The sequence below is a fragment of the Ochotona curzoniae genome, unplaced genomic scaffold (genome assembly GCF_017591425.1).
Source record: "Ochotona curzoniae isolate NIBS_2020 unplaced genomic scaffold, NIBS_Ocur_1.0 scaffold_4701, whole genome shotgun sequence".
Taxonomy (NCBI): Eukaryota; Metazoa; Chordata; class Mammalia; order Lagomorpha; family Ochotonidae; genus Ochotona; species Ochotona curzoniae.
This window is the reverse complement of record NW_024467122.1, coordinates 57,722,410-57,742,357: the sequence shown is the minus strand read 5'-3', so window position 1 is coordinate 57,742,357 and position 19,948 is coordinate 57,722,410. Positions and strand designations below refer to the sequence as shown.

The window sequence follows — 19,948 nt, the reverse complement described above, 5'->3', positions numbered from 1 at the left end:
CTCCCTGCTTGTGGCCTGGAAAAGCAGTCAAGGACGGCCCAAAGCTTTGGGACCCTGCCACCTGTGTGGGAGACCCAGAAGAGATTCCTGGTTCCCGGCTTCAGATTGACTGTTGCGCCCACTTGGGGAGTTAATCATCGGACGGGAGATCTTCCTCTCTGTCTCCTCCTCTCTGTATATCTGACTTTGTAATAAAAATAAATAAATCTTTAAAAAAATAAACAATTTTTTTTTTCAATTTTACTCTTTCTCTCGTTATTTCTTTACTCCACCACTAAATCATATTAAGAGATCTTTAAATCTCAGTGCTTTCTTTGTGTAAAGTTTCTTTGTGATGTTCTTCCCAATTTTTAGCTGTTTTCTGTACTGACTTGGTGCATATTTTTATCTTCATCTTGGTCCCTGCCTTATTTTTTACCTTATAAATTTCTAAACTAAATATCAAATTAATCTTTAAATGATTAATAATGGCAAGTATTGACATAAATATAGTATGCAATTAAATGAACCTCTATATAGTTATAACACAGATTGAAGATTTTAAACATTTTCTCACTCCTTGGCTTTAGTTATTCTTTTTCCTTTTGTTCTCTCTCTCTCTTTTTTAGCTGAGATGTTTTAAAACAAACCCAGGTATCATGTTGCCTTTACTCCTTGGTTTTCCATGGACCTTTCTAAAAGTGACTTTGTAACTTGTGTGCTATTCCTTAAAATCACATAGCAGTTTGCCATTTAATTCTCTCAGAAATGCTGAGGGTTTTGTTTTGTTCATATCTCTGTCCAAATAAGACCTATACAGTGGGCTTCATTAACAGTCTTTTTATTTGGTGATCTTCCTATAAGCCCTTATTATGGCATTGCCATTTTAGAGCAAGTTTTTGTTTAGGAATTTCTTGGAATACTTGCTTGTGATGTCCTACAAACGTCTTCTTGTCCGGCATGTTTCTTAGAAAATGAGATTTAGCTGTGTAGGCTTGACTAGCTCTAGATCCAGCTTCTGAAGTGCCGCTGAGTACCTCATCTGCATCATAGCCGAAAGAGCCTGTTGATAGGGTGTCTCAGTGCCACTGACAGCAGAAGATTCAGGGTGCGGCTCCAGTGGGGTTTGCCAGTAATCTTATACCTCATGATTTCCTCCATTCAATATTGTTGCTTTTGAATCAATTACTTCATTGGGGATTTTAAGCATTAGTTGTTGCTTGTTTACTAGCTAGGAAAAAAAATCTGTAGTGAAAAGCTTTCCCTTACCAGTTAGGACTCTTTGCTTTGAGAAACAGGATATTTTGAGAAATATCAGGCAATTAATTGTTTAATTTTTCCTCTTTGGCTGACAATTTTAAAGTAAGACGTGTGTACCACATTACTTCTAATGGTTACTCATTAATTGATTCTTGTTTGGTGTTATCTTTATAGGATAATATCAGGGAAGTATTCCTAGTTCACATTTTTTTAATGTACCTAGTATGTTTTTTTGGTGCTTATTATTTTTAATGCTTATATTGTCCTGTGTTAGCCTGCTAAGGGCTCTTTCAAGTTTGCCTTGGGTCTTGTTGAGCACAAAGTATTCCTGGCTGAGCTTCTTTATTTCTTTTGTGAGAAACTTCACAGTGGAGGTTAAATTTCAGCATGAGGTTTAGAGGGGGATAACCTATAGTCATACTGAGGCCTCCTATTTTCTTTTTTAAATTAATTTATTTTTGTTGGAAAGGAAGCTTTGCAGAGAGAAGGAGGGAGACACAATGGCTGATCCAAAGCCAGAATCCTGGAGCTTCCCAGGTCCCCGACAAGGGTACAAGGTCCTAAGGCTTTGGGACTTCCTCTACTGCTTTCCCAGGCCACAGGCAGGGAGCTGGAAGGGAAATGGAGCAGCTCAGACACGAACCAGCACCCATATGGGATCCTGACTCATGCAAAGCAATAATTTTTCCACTGGGCCACTGTGCTAGGCCCTGGCCTCCTATTTTCTTTGCAGCTTTTGATTATAGCAAAGAGTATGTTTAGATTTTGAAAGTTGCTTTTTTTTTTTTTTAGCTCTATACAAACCTTCTTTTAATTGTCTCTTCCATTTGAATGATAGGATATCGCCCACCACCATTTTCAGAAAAGTTCTTTCTAGTAGTGATTGAAAAGGACAGCAATAATAACTCAGTTCTGCATATGTGGCACCTTCATCTTAAATCTGTGCAAGCATGTCTAGGTAAGTACATTATCATTTTATTCAGAGATGATGTAACAATCATTTTGTAGAATATGCTGTAGGTTGATATATTCTTTTAATTCTCATGAACTGTAACTGAGTTGTTGGATTGAGATATATCTGCCAGATTTTTAACTACAAGATCATAAGTCATTAACAGGCCAGTCTTAAAAACCAACATTAGATACACTGAAAATAAAATCTTGATTGACTTATTTTTGGAGTTAATAATTGTTTAATGGCCGTCAATATTATGATTTGGATACTGTGTGTTTGAGTTAGTTCTGTCATCCCTAGAATGAATATTTTTTATTGAGTAACCTGCCTTTGTAAGATAGAGTAATATGCTTAACATTCACCAAAAGTACAATGGATAATTTATTATTTCCTGGGAATTTGAGTACTCCTTGATGTGTTCAAATTAGTAAGATATCATTCCTCTTCTTGGTGAATTCCTAGCCTAGTGGAAGAAACAGACACACAAATAGACAAAAGTAAAGTGCAGGATTCTTCTTTCACCTGTAATGGAAGCCCAGGTAATGAAGTCGGCTTTGGAGTTTATATAACACTCTGTGAACTGGAAATTCTTCAGAATTAGATTTTGGTTAATATGCTTTACAAAGCCTGTCAGCCAAGACTATCTCATATTTGTTTGTAGCTTTTGTCTTCTTGCATTTGTTCTTGAAATCATCTTGTTTGAGCACTTTTAATTAAGAGGATTATATTTCATTGTCTTTTCTTTTTTTAATTGGAAAGTCAGATATACAGAGAGGAGGAGAGATATAGAGGAAGATCTTCTGTCTGCTTATTCGCTCCCCAAGTGGCTGCAATGACCAGAGCTGAGCCAATCCAAAGCCAAGAGCTTCCTCTGGGTGTCCCATGCAGGTGCAGGGTCCCAAGGCTTTGGGCCATCCTCAACTGCTTTCCCATGCCACAAGCAGGGAGCTAGATGGGAAGCAGGGCTGCCGGGACATAAACTAGTGCCCGTGTGAGATCCCAGAGCATTCAAGACGTACACTTTAGCTGCTAGGTAACCAATCAGGGCCCTCATTGTCTTTTTTTTTTTTTTTTAAGATTTGTTTATTTTTATTGGAAAGGAAGTTTTATAGAGAGAAGGACAGAGAAAGATCTTCAGTCCACTGGCTTAGACCCCAGATGGCTGTAATGGCTGGAGTTAAACTGATCTGAAGTCAAGGGCCAGGAGACTTCCTGGTCTTCTGTGTGGGTACAGGGGCCCATCTTTGGGCCTTCTGCCCTTGATTTCCTGCCTATAAACAGGGAACTGGATGGGAAGTGTAGCAGCCAGAATATGAACCAGCACCCATATGGGATGCAGGTGCTTGCAAGTAGAGAATTAGCCAATTGAGCCATCTACATTGAGCTCTCTATGCTTTAATTTCTTTCTGTGTGGGAATGTGTATTTCTCAAAGTTGGACTCATTCCCCTTGTGTTTCAGAAATATCTAGACTACTTATTAAAAATACAGATTGCCAGAGTCTGTCTCCGATCAACAAATCATTGTATCTTTGGTTAGACATGGAAATTGGCATGTTAACAAATTCCTTAAGCTTTTTTATGTTTTTAAAGTTAAGAACACCATACTTTGTAAGTAGAGATTTTATTTTCCTTGCTTATTGTGGTTCTTGAGATAACGTTTTTCTGTGATAAAATTGGTAATATAAGAAAGAGTAAAATAGTTTAAAGAAAATAAATTTACCATGGTAACTAAGCAGTACTCAGAAAACTGATGCTTTCTCCAACAATACTTGTAAGAATCCATTTTTTTTTTTTAAAAAGACATTGATTGTCTAATTGATTCATTCATTCGTTTGCTCATTCAAGTGAGAGTCTGTTTCCATGCACTGGTCCAATTCTGTAAATATCCCAGTAGCCAGGGATGGGCCAGAGGAAAGCCAGGAGCCAGGAATTCCATCCAGACTTCTGTGTGGATGATGGAGACAGACGCTTGTGGGCCACTTTCTGCTTCTTTTCTTGGCACATTAACAGGCAGTTGGATCAGAAGTGGCAGCTTAACATGCTGTGCCACAATGCTGGCTGTGCCAAAATGCTGGCTCTGCCAAATAGCAAAATACCTTATTGCCAATGTGTATAGCAGATGCTGATATTATATGTGTTCTATAATTTGACTTTTTTAGCCAAAGCTTCCGAAGGTGTTTCGTCTGAGAGTCTACTTACAGTCCCTGGACAGAAGAATGCAGACTCATCTCCAGAAACCTCTCCTAGTGTGAGCCCCATGCCACATTCTTCATCCATTGCCAATCTTCAAACTGCTAGTAAACTTATTTTGAGTTCTAGATTGGTGTATAGCCAACCTCTTGATCTCCCAGGAGCAGTTGAAGTAATACGAGCAACACCTTCAGCAGGTAAAATATCTTGAAGACAGAGTATTTGTTTGCTCAGTGTCACAAAATGTTACAACTCTGTAGTTGACAAAATGGATGAACTCGGAAATATCTGTTGCATTGACGTTGAAATAAAGATTTATTTTCCAGTTATAGTATTTCTACTTAGAAACATGTCTTTGTTAGAAATTATTTTAGTGACAAATCCAATCAGCTGGACAGGAAAAGGAATATTCATGTTAAGGCGAGATGTTTTGCTTACATAATGGAATATCATAGTAATCTTTCAAAAAACAAATATGTTCATTTAGAAATCAGAGAAGCTTTTTTTTTTTTTTAAAGAATTTAAGGTTTTTCATCTATGTTGTGCTAGTCCAGCCTCCCTGTGTATATTTTAATAAGGGTGGACAGATATTTGGAGAAAAAAATCAGGATAAAAGACTAGTTTGGCTGATCTAGAATGATACTAACCTCAGCAAGATGGATAGATAATTTGAAGAGCAGAAGTGACAGATGTATCCGAAGTAATCTACCACTGTGGAATTTTAGTCAAGGAATTCCTAGGATAATATCTTTTGGGGAGGGGCCAAGATTGGAAGTTTAAGATCATCCCAGTTTCTGGTAAAAGATATTAAATATGGATATTCTCTTATTCATGCATATACAGGTTTGCATTCACACTTGGGAACATTACACTGGGAAGAAGTAGAGGCTTCTTACCAAGTGCAGATCTGGTCTTGTTTTTTTAATCCTTCCAAGTGTTTGGAGGATTTGAAGTGAACTCAAGCAAGCCCACTTGGGCACATGTTAATAAATTGTATCTAACAGGAGCTTTATAAAAATGTTTTCAGATATCATATTTGACAATAACAGTCCAAGGAAAGTTGTAACTGATGCCAATTATTGAGATGGAACAGGTTCAAGTGTGTAAGTGGCTTTCTCATGGTTATAGAAGTGTACATGATCTGGGATGGAATCTAGGTCTTATCTCAAGTTTTTAAATTTTAAAATCTATATCTTGTGTTTTTAAGAATTAAAATATTTATTTCCTATCCATTGGTTCATTCCCCAAGTGTCTATAACAGCTGGGTTTACCCCAAATTTTAAATTTATTTATTTTTACTGGCAAGTCTGATTTACAGAGTGAAGGAGAGACAGAAACCTCTTCCTTGTCTTGGGATCAATCCCCAAGTAGCTGCAGAGATTGGTGCTGAGCTGGTCCAAAGCCAGAAGTCAGGAGTTTCTTCTGGGTCTCCCATGTGGGTGCATGGTCCCAAAGCGTTAGGCCGTCCTTGACTGCTTTCCCAGGCCACAAGCTGAGAGCTGGAGGGGAAGTGGAATAGCTGGGATTAGAACCAATGCCCATATGGGATCCCAGGCAAACAAGGCAAGGATTTTAGCCACCATGTTTCTGTGCTGGGCCCTCTGACCCCAAATTTTAGTCATTGATGCCCTTTTGCTTATTCTTGACAATAGGTGAAAATTGTTACTCTTTGGCATCCACTGGTAAAAATGAAGGTTATGGTTCAGTGTTAAGAGAAGATGAATTAAACTTTATAAAGACAGTGATATCTATTTGTCTTTTAGCTTTCTGGAAACATAAGTGATGGTAGAAGTGATTATTTGAAGGCAGGGTAGGGGCACTTGCAGGTGGATTGTAATTAAGCATCCATGGTGAAAGTGATAAAATATGTAGAATGAAAGTCTGGGAGGTATGTTATAGTGAAGGCATTTGTAAATTATAGCAGATAATACATTTATTGATTAAAGGTTGATACATTTCTTTTCGGTTTTAATTTAAAATTTGCTTTATTTAAACTTCAGCTAGAAGCAAATTAAATGATGTATTGCATATTTTGATTTTGCTAATGGATTGTTGAAGACCTATTTGGATAACTTGGCCAGTGGATGTTTATTGTAGGATTATGCTGAAGAAGTTAATAATGGCTTTGGATTTATCATGTTTTAGGCTTGATTATTAGCATATTATTTAATGATTCTATATTATTATCACTATCTGCACTTTCTCTTTTTTTTAAGGCCATCTGAGTTCCTCTTCAATTTATCCAGTGTGCCTTGCACCCTATTTAGTGGTTACAACTTGTTCTGACAATAAAGTACGCTTCTGGAAATGCTGTATGGAAACCAACCCACAGTGTGATAAAAGTGAAGCCAAAGAAACTTATCATTGGAGGAGGTGGCCTTTGATGAATGACGAAGGAGAAGATAATAGCAGTACAGTGAGCATTGTAGGAAGACCAGTTGCTGTTAGCTGTTCCTACACAGGCCGCCTTGCAGTGGCTTACAAGCAGCCTGTCCAGCACAATGGTTTTGTTTCTAAAGAATTTTCCATGCATGTTTGTATATTTGAATGTGAATCTACTGGAGGGTCAGAATGGGTTTTAGAACAAACAATTCATCTCGATGATTTGGTTAAGGTTGGGAGTGTACTCGATTCAAGAGTCAGCGTTGACAGTAATCTGTTTGTTTATAGCAAATCAGATGCGCTTTTAAGCAAAGATAGATATCTTATTCCAAATATCAAGCATTTAGTACATTTGGACTGGGTATCAAAAGAAGATGGCTCCCACATTCTCACAGTGGGAGTTGGTGCTAATATCTTCATGTATGGTAGACTTTCAGGAATTGTCACTGAACAAACCAACAGTAAGGATGGCGTGGCTGTCATTACTTTACCACTAGGTGGTAGTATCAAGCAGGGAGTTAGGTCAAGATGGGTTCTTCTAAGGTCAATAGATTTGGTGTCTTCTGTTGACGGTACACCATCACTCCCTGTCTCTCTCTCTTGGGTGAGAGATGGAATATTGGTAGTAGGGATGGATTGTGAAATGCATGTATATGCGCAATGGAAGCATGCTGTCAAATTTGGAGACCCTGAAATTGAGAGTCCAGATGCAGAAGAGACAGCAATACAAGATCATTCTGCCTTTAAATCCAGCATGTTGACAAGAAAAAGTATTGTTGAAGGCACAGCTATTGTTGATGATGTTTTCTGTTCACCAACTGTAGTTCAAGATGGTGGTTTATTTGAGGCCGCACATGTACTTTCCCCTACTCTCCCACAGTATCATCCAACCCAACTGTTGGAACTGATGGACTTAGGGAAAGTTCGAAGAGCCAAAGCTATTCTCTCTCATTTAGTTAAGTGTATTGCTGGTGAAGTTGCAGTAGTAAGAGATGCTGATGCTGGAGAAGGAACTAAGCGGCATCTTTCTCGAACTATTAGTGTAAGTGGCAGTACAGCCAAGGATACCGTCACCATAGGAAAAGACGGTACACGAGATTATACAGAGATAGACTCTATTCCTCCTCTACCATTATATGCTTTGCTGGCTGCAGATCAGGATACATCTTACCGAACTTCAGAGGAAAGCACAAAAATACCACAGAGCTATGAAGATCATACTGAAGGTCAAGCGGAAGATCAGTATTCAGAGTTGTTTCAAATCCAGGAAATAACAACAGATGATATTGATTTAGAGCCAGATAAAAGAGAAAATAAATCAAAAGTGATAAATCTTTCACAATATGGACCAGCCTACTTTGGCCAGGAACATGCTAGGGTACTTTCAAGCCATCTTATGCACTCGAGTCTACCAGGCCTTACTCGTTTGGAGCAGATGTTTCTTGTGGCCTTGGCTGATACAGTAGCCACCACCAGTACCGAGCTGGATGAAAACAGAGATAAAAGCTGCTCAGGTAAGCATTCTCATTTAGAATTTATAAAGTTGTCATTAACAGAAATATTTGTATTGTTAATATCATGACTGATGAATTGTAATCTTCCTTTCCATCCTACTAGGGAAAATACTTTCCTAAAGTTATTATTACATGATATGCTGCTTGGTAGTGAAAGAAGAGACAGGCAAGCCTGAGTGTTGCTTGCATTTGGGACTTTATGGATTTGTGTAATACAAATAGTCACATGAGTTTTGTTAGTTATTTTCTTCAAAAGTTTATTGAGAAATAGTTTTCAGGCACTTCACATAATACTGGTTTTGCCAAAATTTGTGTAACCAAAAAAGTTTTTGGTTGCCTCCTGAAAGTGGGCTTTATTGTTTTGAAGCAGTTAGTTCCAAGCTAATGAGGTTGAATGTTAACATTGGCATTAGTAAATTAATCATTCCTTTCTTCAGTGAAATTTGCAGATTTGTGAAGAATTGCTGGGTGTTAGATGCTCTGCATACTCTGCCAAATTAGCTATGACAGCAATCTTCCCATCAGTAACTGATGGTATTTTTAGATGAAGAGTTTGATGCTTTGGAAATTCCGTGACTTATCTAGTATTATATAGGCAGTAAATAGCAGAAATAGGGTTCATGTATAGATCCATCCAATATTCTTTTTTTTAATGTTTCATAAGATTTACAGATTAGGGGTGAAAAGATTTTCTCTTAGCCAGCTTGAAAATATTTCTTCCTATAGGTTTATTCACTTCAGGATGTTCCCAGGGTTTTCTCTTATATAGATGAAAACAACAATAAACCTTAAAGAATTTTGCTTTTGACCTATTTTCTAACTTTGTTGTGTGCAATAGGGTGAAAATCTGTTCAGAATTAAGATTTTCCCTTAAGATTTTACCGTGGATGTTAATTTTAAAATTTTTACTCTGGACATTAAGAAAGTAGGCATGTCATGTCCTTGAGCAATTGGTTAAAATTTGTGTTCTAAAACTGTACCATTGAAGAAAAAAACAAACAACAACAAAAAAAGACACAAAATTGTACCATTGGCCAGGGAATATGAAATAGTTTATCATAGTCACAGTGAACATTTGTGATGTAATTGAAACAGGAATGAATGGCTCCATTTCATAGGTGGAGTTCAGAGATTAATTTATGTACTGTGCATTAGCAGGGAGCTGGCTAGGATTGGAACAACAGAGCTTGAACTGATACTGATGTGGGATGCTGACACTGCAGGCAGTGGTTTAATCCACTGTACCAAAATGTCACCCCCCCCCACACTCGTTTTTTTTCTTTTAAATAAAACTACATCAAATTGCACAATGTACACTAGTGTCTCCCATCTCATTTTAGGGTAAAAGTTAAGCACCTCACAGAGACCCATAAACTTGTAGTGCTATATCAGTTAAGCTGATCAATCTAGAAATAGTTATCTATTTGTTATCTATTTGTGTTTCACTTTAGCTACTATCCTTCAATCTCATCTTCAATCCTCATTTTACATAGGAAATACTTTTTAGAAGTTATCTGTAAGAACTAAATTACAATTACAATAAAAAAAAATTTACTGGAATTCAAGATGTCAAGAATGCTCTTATTACCCATAATGACAGGTCATTATATTTTCCAAAACCATCATTTAGGAATTTCAGCATAAATTTTTGTGAAAAGACACACACACACACACACATTCATATATATGCATCTGTTGTATAGATTATTGTTACTAAATTGAATGATTGTTTTATGGGTTTGTGGCTGTTGTGTTCTTTTTTTCTTGAACATGTTTTCTGTTTAACTTACAGGAAGAGACACTTTAGATGAGTGTGGTTTGAGATACTTGTTAGCCATGCGCTTGCACACGTGCCTTTTGACATCCCTGCCTCCTTTATACCGAGCACAGTTACTTCATCAAGGTATCTCACTCAGTGCTTGAACCTTTGCACAACTTTTACTTAGTGCTGGAGGTGGTGAGTGTATTTATGTTGCTGTGTGTCAGGTGGATTGTTATGAATGTATGCATCTATCACTGACCTGAGATCTTCCTGTCATGTGTCCTTTTCTGTTCTGTGATTTTTCATTATCTAATTCAGTTTGTGAACCTTTACTCTTTAAAGGTATAGTGGTTTAGGGAGAAAAAGTGGTTTGCTCAAAGTGGTAACCCAAAGTGGCTTTCCACAAAGTACTCAAGAAATTCTTGGTCTCACATCTTTTCTTTGAAAATTATGTTTATTTTGCTGTATCTGTTATATTTGTTTTAAAATTAATATGAGCCTTGTGTTCTAAGTTATTTGACATTTAAGATAATTTGTTACATTGACACAGGGGGATTGCACATATGCATTTGTGCACATATGCATATACCCCGATTTTACACATAGGGATTTATATTAACCTGCTTACTTACAGATGCTTTTAGAAGATTTATTCTTTTATTTATTTGAAAGGCCAAGTTACAGAGAGAGGAGACACAGAGAGATATTTCTTCTGCTGGTTCATTCCTCAAATGGCTGCAACAGCCAGAACTGGCTCCACTGAAGCCAGGAGCCAAGAACTTCATCTGGGTCTCCAATGTGGATGCAGGAGCCCAAGAATTTGGACCATGCTTGGGTCATCTGCTGCTGCTTCTCCAGCACATTGCAGAAAACTGGATTGGAAGCGAAGCAGCTAAAACTTGGTCTGTTGCCTACACAAGATGGCATTGTCACAGGCAGCAGCTTAACGTGCTACGCCACTGCTGGCCCCTTCATTACAAACTTTAAAAGTGAAACTATTTACTGAAGCTTCAAGTGTCTCTCTAACCATTCTGATTCAGCATCTTTTTGTACAGTGAAAAAAGCAGATATGTTTTGGAAAAAGTTAGAACTTTGGGTTTATATGTTCTGTCATGTTATTGAATTCAGAAGCTTACAAAATCCTGAATGATGGCAAACTTCATTTTATTTATATTTCAGATTTCTTTTCAGAATCGAAATGCCCTTGTGATTATGTGAGCATGTTTGCTTTAGTCTCATTCTGATTGTTGTTACCTCACTTCCAATGTAGGTGTGTCCACTTGCCATTTCGCCTGGGCGTTTCATTCTGAGGCTGAGGAGGAACTGATAAATATGATTCCAGCCATTCAGAGAGGGGACCCTCAATGGTCTGAGTTGAGAGCAATGGGAATAGGTTGGTGGGTGAGAAATATTAACACACTTCGGAGATGCATTGAGAAGGTAATTTTATTTCATCAGATTTTAAAGTTTTAGAAAATAGTCTTAAAGGAACAAAAATTGGTAATATTCCAGAAAACCTGTCACCATAGTTTGGACATATTAAGATCTTCAAAAATTTTAAATAAAATTATTTCATGATTCCAGAAACTTAACATTTATTATAATATTCTTGTGCTATGATATCAGTTACTTCTTTCTGTGCATACTGAATTTATAATAATGTATGTCTGTGGAAAAAAGTATTGTCTTATGAGTTGAGGTATGTTCCAGTTTAAGGAAATACAATAATCAAAATATAGTAATCAAAATGATAAGCTAAACTAAATTTTTTATCCTTCCACATCACACAGAAATATTGTTAAGTGTAGTAAGTTGCAGACTTCCTTTACATGCTTAAGATGTCATTCAGTAAAAATAGTTTTAATTTGCGTGTTTTTGACCTACCTGTGGCAGGAAGTACAACAGGCTACAGACTTTACTAAGTCATTTGCACGTTAGATTCCTTTTGGAAAAAAATGCAAGAGGAAACAAAGTTCTTTCATTGTCCCAGAAATTAAGTTTCAGTGAGCACCTACTCTCTGCCAGGTTTGATGCTAATTGATTTTCATTAATCTGTCAGGAAATTACCATGTCTCCCATTTGATATTTTTATGTATATAAATTTTAACTTATTCATTTTTATTGGAAAGGCAGATGTATAGAGAGGAGAGAGAAAGAGAGATATCTTCCATCCACTGGTTCACTATCCAAAAGCTGAAGTGGCTGTAGCTAAGCTTCTTCCAGGTCTCTCACATGGGTACAGGGTTCCAGGTTTTGAACCATCCTCCATTGCTTTTCCAAGGCATTAACAAGGAGCTGAATGGGAAATAGAGCAACTAGGACACAAGTGGCACCCATATAGGAGGCTGGTGCTTGCAGATAGAGGATTAAGCCATTGAGCCACCTCACCTCCATTTCATATTACACATGAGCTAAGACTCAGGAGTTTTGGTAGTTAGGCCAAACTCCTGTCATTTGTACTCGTGCTCTTAACTCTCTAAAGGTTAGGAAAGCATAATTCTCATTTTAATTTTAGAAGTGCATTGAAATAACATGAAGTACAGTCAGTGTATTTTATGAACTGTGAATTTTTTTTAGTCCCAAAGCTGCAGAGACCTTTCCCTACCATGTTCCTCTACAATAGTTCTCAAATTTTAGTGTTAGAAGAATGCCTGGCAAACTTTTAACATCCCATTCGAGAGGTGTTGATTGGTAGAAGGGTGGGAACACTGGCCTCTTCCTTCATTACATCTTGTGACTCTGGTATACATGTTTATCAGCTCACAGTTTGAAGTGTGAATGAAATTTGAATCTACCTGTATTTTTTTTGCTATGTGTAAGACAGTCAACAAAGTATCAGTTTTTATTCTCAGAATAGGCACACATATAGGAAGGAATTCCTTTCTGCACTAACCAAAAAATGTTTCTTTTGTAAAGTGAAAGTTAATTGTTGTAGCAGATTAATGATACGCTTCCACATTACATTTTTATATCCTAATGTAGTAGACAAAAAAGAATGTATTACTTTATCTGAAAATTTTCAGATGTGTTATCCAGACATTTTTGGTCAGTAACATGTTTTGTCATTTTAGTTATTACTGACAGGCATGTATGACTTATCCCCCTCGCTCCAAAATTACTTCTCAATGTTAAATTAAGGACCTGTATTATTTTTTTGTGTGTTGAAATATATAAGATGATATTTTAAGCAGTTTATGGAAGAACAAAACTGAAACATAAGTTTATTTTGCTGCAAATGTTTGATGTCAGTGTATAGGTTTTTTCATAGTAAATTGTCTGAACATTTTAGCTGAATTTGGATAAAAACCTTCCCTAAAAATGGTTGAATATTGAAATACTGAGTTAAATGATGGAGGAAAAATAATAAGAAAAAGGGAAGGGAGATGATACTGAGGGAAATGAGATTTGGCTGAGGAGAACACTGGTGAACTCAGCTTCAATGAGGAAGTTACAAGGCAATGTGACTACAGCATCCAACTGGAAACAAATTCAGATTAGCCTACCAGACCAACACTCAATGAAACTTCTTCAGGAAGAAAGCCGGTGACCACGAAGGTCACTTTGTAAAAGCAATGGAAACAATTGACCAGAAGTATAAATACCAGTGAAAGGATCTGGGAAATATGAAAAAAAAATAGCTTTTCTCCCTGGCTACATGAAGGGTTGCCTGCCATCAGGAATTATACAGTAACTATCTGGGCCACGAAGTTCATGACAAATAGACTAGTTCAGAAAAAACAAATGGTGACTGACCTGGGGAAGGTCACAGTGCCAAAGAGAGTTCAGAAAGAATGAGCCAAAACATACAAGTCTACTCCTGATGTCATCTTCATATTTGAATTTAGAACTCAACAGTGAGCCAGTGGGCAAGAAAATGGGTTTTTGCCTTCCTTGGACTATGCTAAGAAAAATTAACTCAAATATAGACTTGGAAAACAGAGCCTGTATGAGAAGAAAATACCTCAGTGAAACAGCATTCTAAGAACAGTATGAACAGGTTAAAGAGGGTCAAGGGGACTGCAAATGTCAACACTGGTGCTGACAAAATGTTGAAAGAGTAAAGATTTTGCAATGACTTTATGATGATTCTGTAGAATTTTCATGGGGATTAATAAACTATAAAAACTTAAGAAAAAAAAAGGCAGTTGATGTCCCAAAGGAATACAGCAATGCTTTAGTAATGGACTCCAGTTCTGATTTTAAAATTTTTAAAAATTATGTGGTTACAACAGTTGGAGGCAGGCCAGGCTGAAACCAGGAGCCAGGAACTCTATCTGTGCCTCCCTTGTGGATAACAAAGACTCAAGTACTTGAGCCATCATCTGCTACTTCCCACGCACACATGCAGGAAACTGAGTTGTAAGCACAGAAGAGCTGGGATTTGGATGCAGGTATCCCAAGTTATGGCTTAACCTGATGCCCCACAATACCCACCCCAAAAGAATGATTCAAGAATATTCGAAGAGTTACAAGAGAATACAGGTTGGCAGTTGAATGGAAGCAGGAAAACAATGAATTTTCTAAAACAATGAATGTTATGAGAAATTCAGCAAAGAGATTTTGAAAAAGAACCCAATGAATTTTTTGGAAATGAGTATCTAAATAAGTCAAGTAAAAACAGTTGAAAGCTTTGACAGTACACTAGATGGAACAAAGAATATTTGAGCAGAGCTCAGTGGCTGCCAGAGGCGCCAAAGGTCAGCCTGAGGAGTGGCCAGTGACACAGTGGAGCAAATGATTGTGTACACTTGAGACAGACTACAGAGCACCAAATGCCAGAAGTAGAAGTCCAAGCCAAACATAGGAGGGCAGCCAGGTGTGTCACTTGCACCCCAGACATTCTTAGCAGCATCAAGTACCTGTGGTGGATTTCCAAGCAAAATTGAAACAGGGGGCCCGGCGTGGTGGTGCAGTGGTTAAGGTCCTCGCCTTGCACCCCCGGGATCCCATATGGGCGCTGGTTCTAATCCTGGCAGCCCCGCTTCCCTTCCAGCTCCCTGCCTGTGGCCCGGGAAAGCAGCAGAGGACGGCCCAAAGCTTTGGGACCCTGCACCCGCGTGGGAGACCCTGAAGAGGCTCCTGGCTTCGGTTCAGCATAGCATCGGCTGTTGTGCTCACTTGGGGAGTGAATCATCGGACGGAAGATCTTTCTCTCTGTCTCTCCTCTCTGTATATCCACCTTTCCAATAAAAAAATAATAAAAATAAATCTTTAAAAAAAATTGAAACAGGCACCCTTAGCTGAGATACCAAGAGGTGGTTAAAGCAATATTAGAGTAGCAAGACTACTGACGTCCAAAGACCAGGCTCTGTCTACTTTTGGGAAGCTTTTGCCCAGCATGTATGATTTCTAGAAGTTACCATTTTCCCTTAGGACTTAAAGGTCCTGAAATTGCATTTTGTGCTAGAGACCAGCTCTAGCCGAGTTCAGAGCTCTAGAAGGGTGTTTAGAGTTGGTGAGGAAAAGAGACATGGACACATGGACACAGTCATTTGGTGCCCTTGCTTCAGTAGCTCAAGAAGCTGCCCTTTTTATTTACTCAAATATATCACAAACCTTTTCACAAACATTTGATTGTTCTATTTTTAACTTCATGATTAAGTGGGTATGCACAGATGTTTGATTATTTTTTACTTCATGGTCAGTCAGGTGCTCTTAAAGATAATTCTGGAAGTTACTATAATCATTTTTCTTCAAAGCAAGTCATTATACATTCTTTAGTAGTAGCCTTTGGATGACAGACAGAACTCCAAGGCCAGGGCACATGTGGTTATTTCTTGATCAGTAATACATTCTTACTACATTTCTGTTTCTACAACATATCTGTCTCAAAATGGGAGAAATACATCAAAAGGGAAAGAAACACAAATATCCAAAAGTTTCAAATATTAAATCCCCCTTCAACTACAGGCTTGAATGTACTCCTGTGTGCATTAATTTTCATGAATTGTTAAAGGCCCCTTTAGCCAGACATCAGTGACATTAACTCTTAAGCTCACATCAGTTGCAAAAACCATCTCACAAGGGCAAATAACAATGCCTCAGTAGATTATGGCATTCTTTAATGGTGTGGTTGAGTGTCCAGGCAAAGCGGGTGGAACTGTGCTGAGGTGGTTGGACAGAAATCCATCAGGCCTTGCCAACAGGGGAGCTGTTCCCTTTTACACCAGTGACACAAAAGCTGAAGACCTCAGCTACTAGCAACTTTGGACTTCGGATTTGGTGAAACAGCAGTCCTAGCTGTGGACAAGAGTAGCAAAATGTTGCAATACATTGACTGTAGAATGCAGTGTATCCTGCAAGATCTTCATTGGCCAAATCTTCATTGACAACCTTAAGGCTTTTGACAAGCGTATGGATTTGATCCTCTTTGATTGCTGTAGCCCCACTACAGTGTCCACATGGACAAGGGACTCCACCTGGTATGAGACCACCTGGTATGGTCCTCTGTGCTCTTTCTTGCTCAAGAGACACTAATAGGCATGCTCCCTCCAAGAATGGGACCTCCTCCACCAGGAATTAAAGGCCCACCTTCCCCAAGAATGCTCACAAAGACCCTGGCATGCTGTTGATCTAAGTCACTTTACCTCTGCAGTGCGGTTTGTGAAATTGTGCAGAATATTTGCGGGCTTTTAGTGTCTTCTTTCTGTGTTAATAATGACTAATAATATGTGTGTAGAGCATTTAAAAAACATCTGAAATCAAAATCTTTTGAAATATTCCATGTAGATAACAATTTAAAAAAATGAAAAAGAATGAAAACTGTGTCTGAATTTAATGGCACACCTTTAAATATTTGGATTGCTTCCTGAGGATGAAAGAGGAACTGAAGCTGTAAAGTTTATTTGGTAACATTATAATGGAAAATTTCCCAAATCTGAAGAAAGATATGGACAGCCAAGCATAGGAAGATTGCAGGACCCTGAATAAATATCACAAAAAAATCCTTACCAGGACACCTGATCAATCTTTTAAATACAACAGAAAAAGAGCATTTTTTACATCAATTATATTTATTTTTGGTGATAGTTGATTAGGGTGATAAGGATCAAGGGCTACAGGAGGGTTGGTGAAATCATCATTTCCACATTCTCTCTCTCTCTCTCTCTCTCCCTTCCTGTGTCTGGGGAAAGAGGAGGAGGACAAGCAGAGAAGCTACATCCCAGCCTCCCAAACATGAAAAGCAGCATTCTAAAGTTTACAAAAACAAGTGTCATCTTTCTTCCTAGTAAACTCCTTTTAGACCAATAGCAATTTTTCAATAGAAGCTTTCAGACTAGGAGGGATTGGGATGGTACATTCCTAAGTTCTGACAGATAATAACTTCTAGTTGGGGGTACATAACCCTGTTAAAGTATCTTGTAGTGCAGGAGAAATACAGGCTTTTCAAGCAAGCCAAAGCAGAGGAATTTATTACCACTAGACCAGTCTTGGAGTAAGTGCTTAAAAGAGTCCTATATAGGGAAGCAAAATAAAGGTAATAACCATGATGGAAACCATGAAAATATGAAACTCACTAGAATCAAAAGACATTCAAAATAAAAAAATTCAGAAGTGACAGGAATAAATCAAACTTATCATTTTCACTAAAACCATTCAAATGCCAATGAGTAGGTTTCTTAATAAGATATGGACTGATGGGACTGACTGGATTGAAGCAAGGCAATGATATGTTGCCCCCAAAGATGCACTTCATTGGCAAAGACAGACTGAAAGGTCTTGCAAATAGAAGACAAAAGCAAGCAAAGTAGCTATTTATAGACAAAATAAAAAATGTAAAAAGGGACAGAGGCTGCTGTGCAATAATTACATGATCAAGAAAATATAAATGTATCCATACCTAATGCATTGTATGCTATTTTATAAAACAAACATTACTAAACCCAAGAAAGATAAGTTCCAGGATAATAATGGTGGGTTCTTTAACACCTTTCTTTCATTAGTGGACGTATCATCCAAACTCTGTTCTTACCCCTGCATAACCCCAGAAGTCAGCATCAGAGTTAAACTGTTCTGTAGACCAAAGGAACCTAAGAGATGTTTATGGAACATTGCATCCAACAGCTGCAGAACACAAATTGTTTTCAGAAGCACATGGTATATTTTCCAGGATAGTTCACATATTAGGCCACAAAGCAGGTACTTTAAAGATCAAACTAATCCAGATTGTGTGTCTTTTTTTATTTTTTACTACAATGGAATAAAACAAGAAATCAGTAAGAAAAAAACTCTCACAGTTATACAAGTGCATAGATACTGAACAGCTTACTCCCAAGTGAAGAAATCAAGGGAGAAGTTTAAAAACCCTTTGAAACCAATGAAAATAGAAATAACAGCATAGCAAAATATGGCACAGGTAGCAAATTTTTATATTAAATGGCAAAACTCAGGTTGCAAAAATAGACAAATGGGATTATATCAAATTAAAAGGCTTCTGCACATAACAATAAAGAGACAGCTAATAAAGTATTTGCAAACTACATCTGATAAAGGATTAAATCCAGAATATATATATAAGAAACTTAAAAAAAAAAAGATCTGAACAACCAAAATCCAGTTAAGAAATGGAGAAAGGACCTTACCAGGCTTTTCTCACAAGAGCAAATACATCAACAAATATGTGAAAAAGTGGTCAGTATCACTAATCATCAGGGAGGTGTACAATGAGGTGAGGGTATGGGGTGCTTGTGTAAATTAGTGCAGTGATTATGAAGAACAATAGAGGTCCCCCCCAAAAAAAAATGTAAAAAATAGCTTAACTGTATTCGTTCCATCTGTCCCACTTCTGAGCATATAGTTCAGATAATGAAATCAGCATATGATGTAAATTCCTGTAGTCCTGTAATCACAGCAGCACTATGCATAATAGACAAAAAGAATCAATCTGGATGTCGTCATTGGATAATCAGATAAAGAGGTGCTATATCTATGAACTGGGGTATTATTTAGCTATGGAAAGAAGGAAATCTCAATATGTCAGTAAAATGATGGAACTGAAGGTCACTATGTTAAGTGAAAAATGACCTTCAAATGGCAGTGGCTCCATGCTGTTCTCCTCTTGTATTGCACACTGCAGATTCCTGAATCAGTATCCTGCCTTCAGTCTTCTCATTTTAAAATCAAATCCATTTGCTGGCCTTCGTTTAAAGGAGCATATTGTTTTCTGTTCCATAAAGAGGACTGTTTTCTTCACAATTGGGTCTTAATGAATAGACAGTTTCTTCTGTAGCTAGTTTCCCTTGGTTCTGAAAGAGAAATGTGTGTCAGCTTGCTCTTGGCAAAGGAGACCTTCGAGAAGAACATGGCAACTGCTCCTATGTATAGATTCCTAGCTGTGTGTCTTTGTGAACAGATAATTGTTTATTCATGGATATCTGTATCAATATTAGTTCAGAGAGTCTTAAATTGAGAAACTGCATATACTATAGATGATAGCATGTTAAGTTTTACAAGACCATAAGAAATGTAATGAGTTGAATTTGCTAGTATGTGCTAAGCTGATGTCAGGAACATGTAGCCAATACATGTTAGCTGTTGCTTCTTTATAATGCTTCACAAGCCAGTGGGGGTCGCTAAGTGCACATGTTAAAAGCTGCTAGAGATGATGGGATGGCACCATGGTTTCCCCACCCTTGGAGCTCATAATAGCCATGAAAGTAGCAGAAAGCAGCAATTGTTGAATGAGTGACTGCAATTTTTTTTAAGAAATTAATTTACAGCAATATTTTTTTCCACCACAAAGGTTGCCAAAGCTGCTTTTCAAAGGAACAATGATGCCTTGGATGCTGCATTATTCTACCTTTCAATGAAGAAGAAAGCAGTAGTGTGGGGTTTGTTTAGGTAAGTTCCCCCAACACTTGAAATGACTATTTTCTACATGCTGGAAGGTAGTGTTTAGAAAGGTAA

General features: G+C 37.6%; 1 protein-coding gene and 1 pseudogene across 13 annotated transcripts in view; both read left to right on the top strand.

The window, feature by feature from the left end:
* The window catches only part of DMXL2 (Dmx like 2), a 149,764-nt gene that overhangs the window by 92,973 nt on the left and 36,843 nt on the right, over window positions 1-19,948 (top strand). For 11 of the 13 annotated variants that reach the window (XR_005882572.1, XM_040968708.1, XM_040968707.1 and 8 more), the window contains 6 exons: window positions 2,078-2,197; window positions 4,354-4,581; window positions 6,601-8,280; window positions 10,073-10,183; window positions 11,313-11,482; window positions 19,785-19,882. Coding sequence is in view for 12 of the 13 variants with exons in the window: in XM_040968708.1 (XP_040824642.1) it covers window positions 2,078-2,197; window positions 4,354-4,581; window positions 6,601-8,280; window positions 10,073-10,183; window positions 11,313-11,482; window positions 19,785-19,882 (2,407 nt within the window). In the remaining variant the exon portion in view is untranslated. The remainder of the gene's footprint in view (window positions 1-2,077; window positions 2,198-4,353; window positions 4,582-6,600; window positions 8,281-10,072; window positions 10,184-11,312; window positions 11,483-19,784; window positions 19,883-19,948) is intronic. The other 2 variants (XM_040968716.1, XM_040968717.1) reach the window with 2 other exon arrangements.
* Window positions 12,349-14,305, top strand: LOC121148586 (annotated as a pseudogene).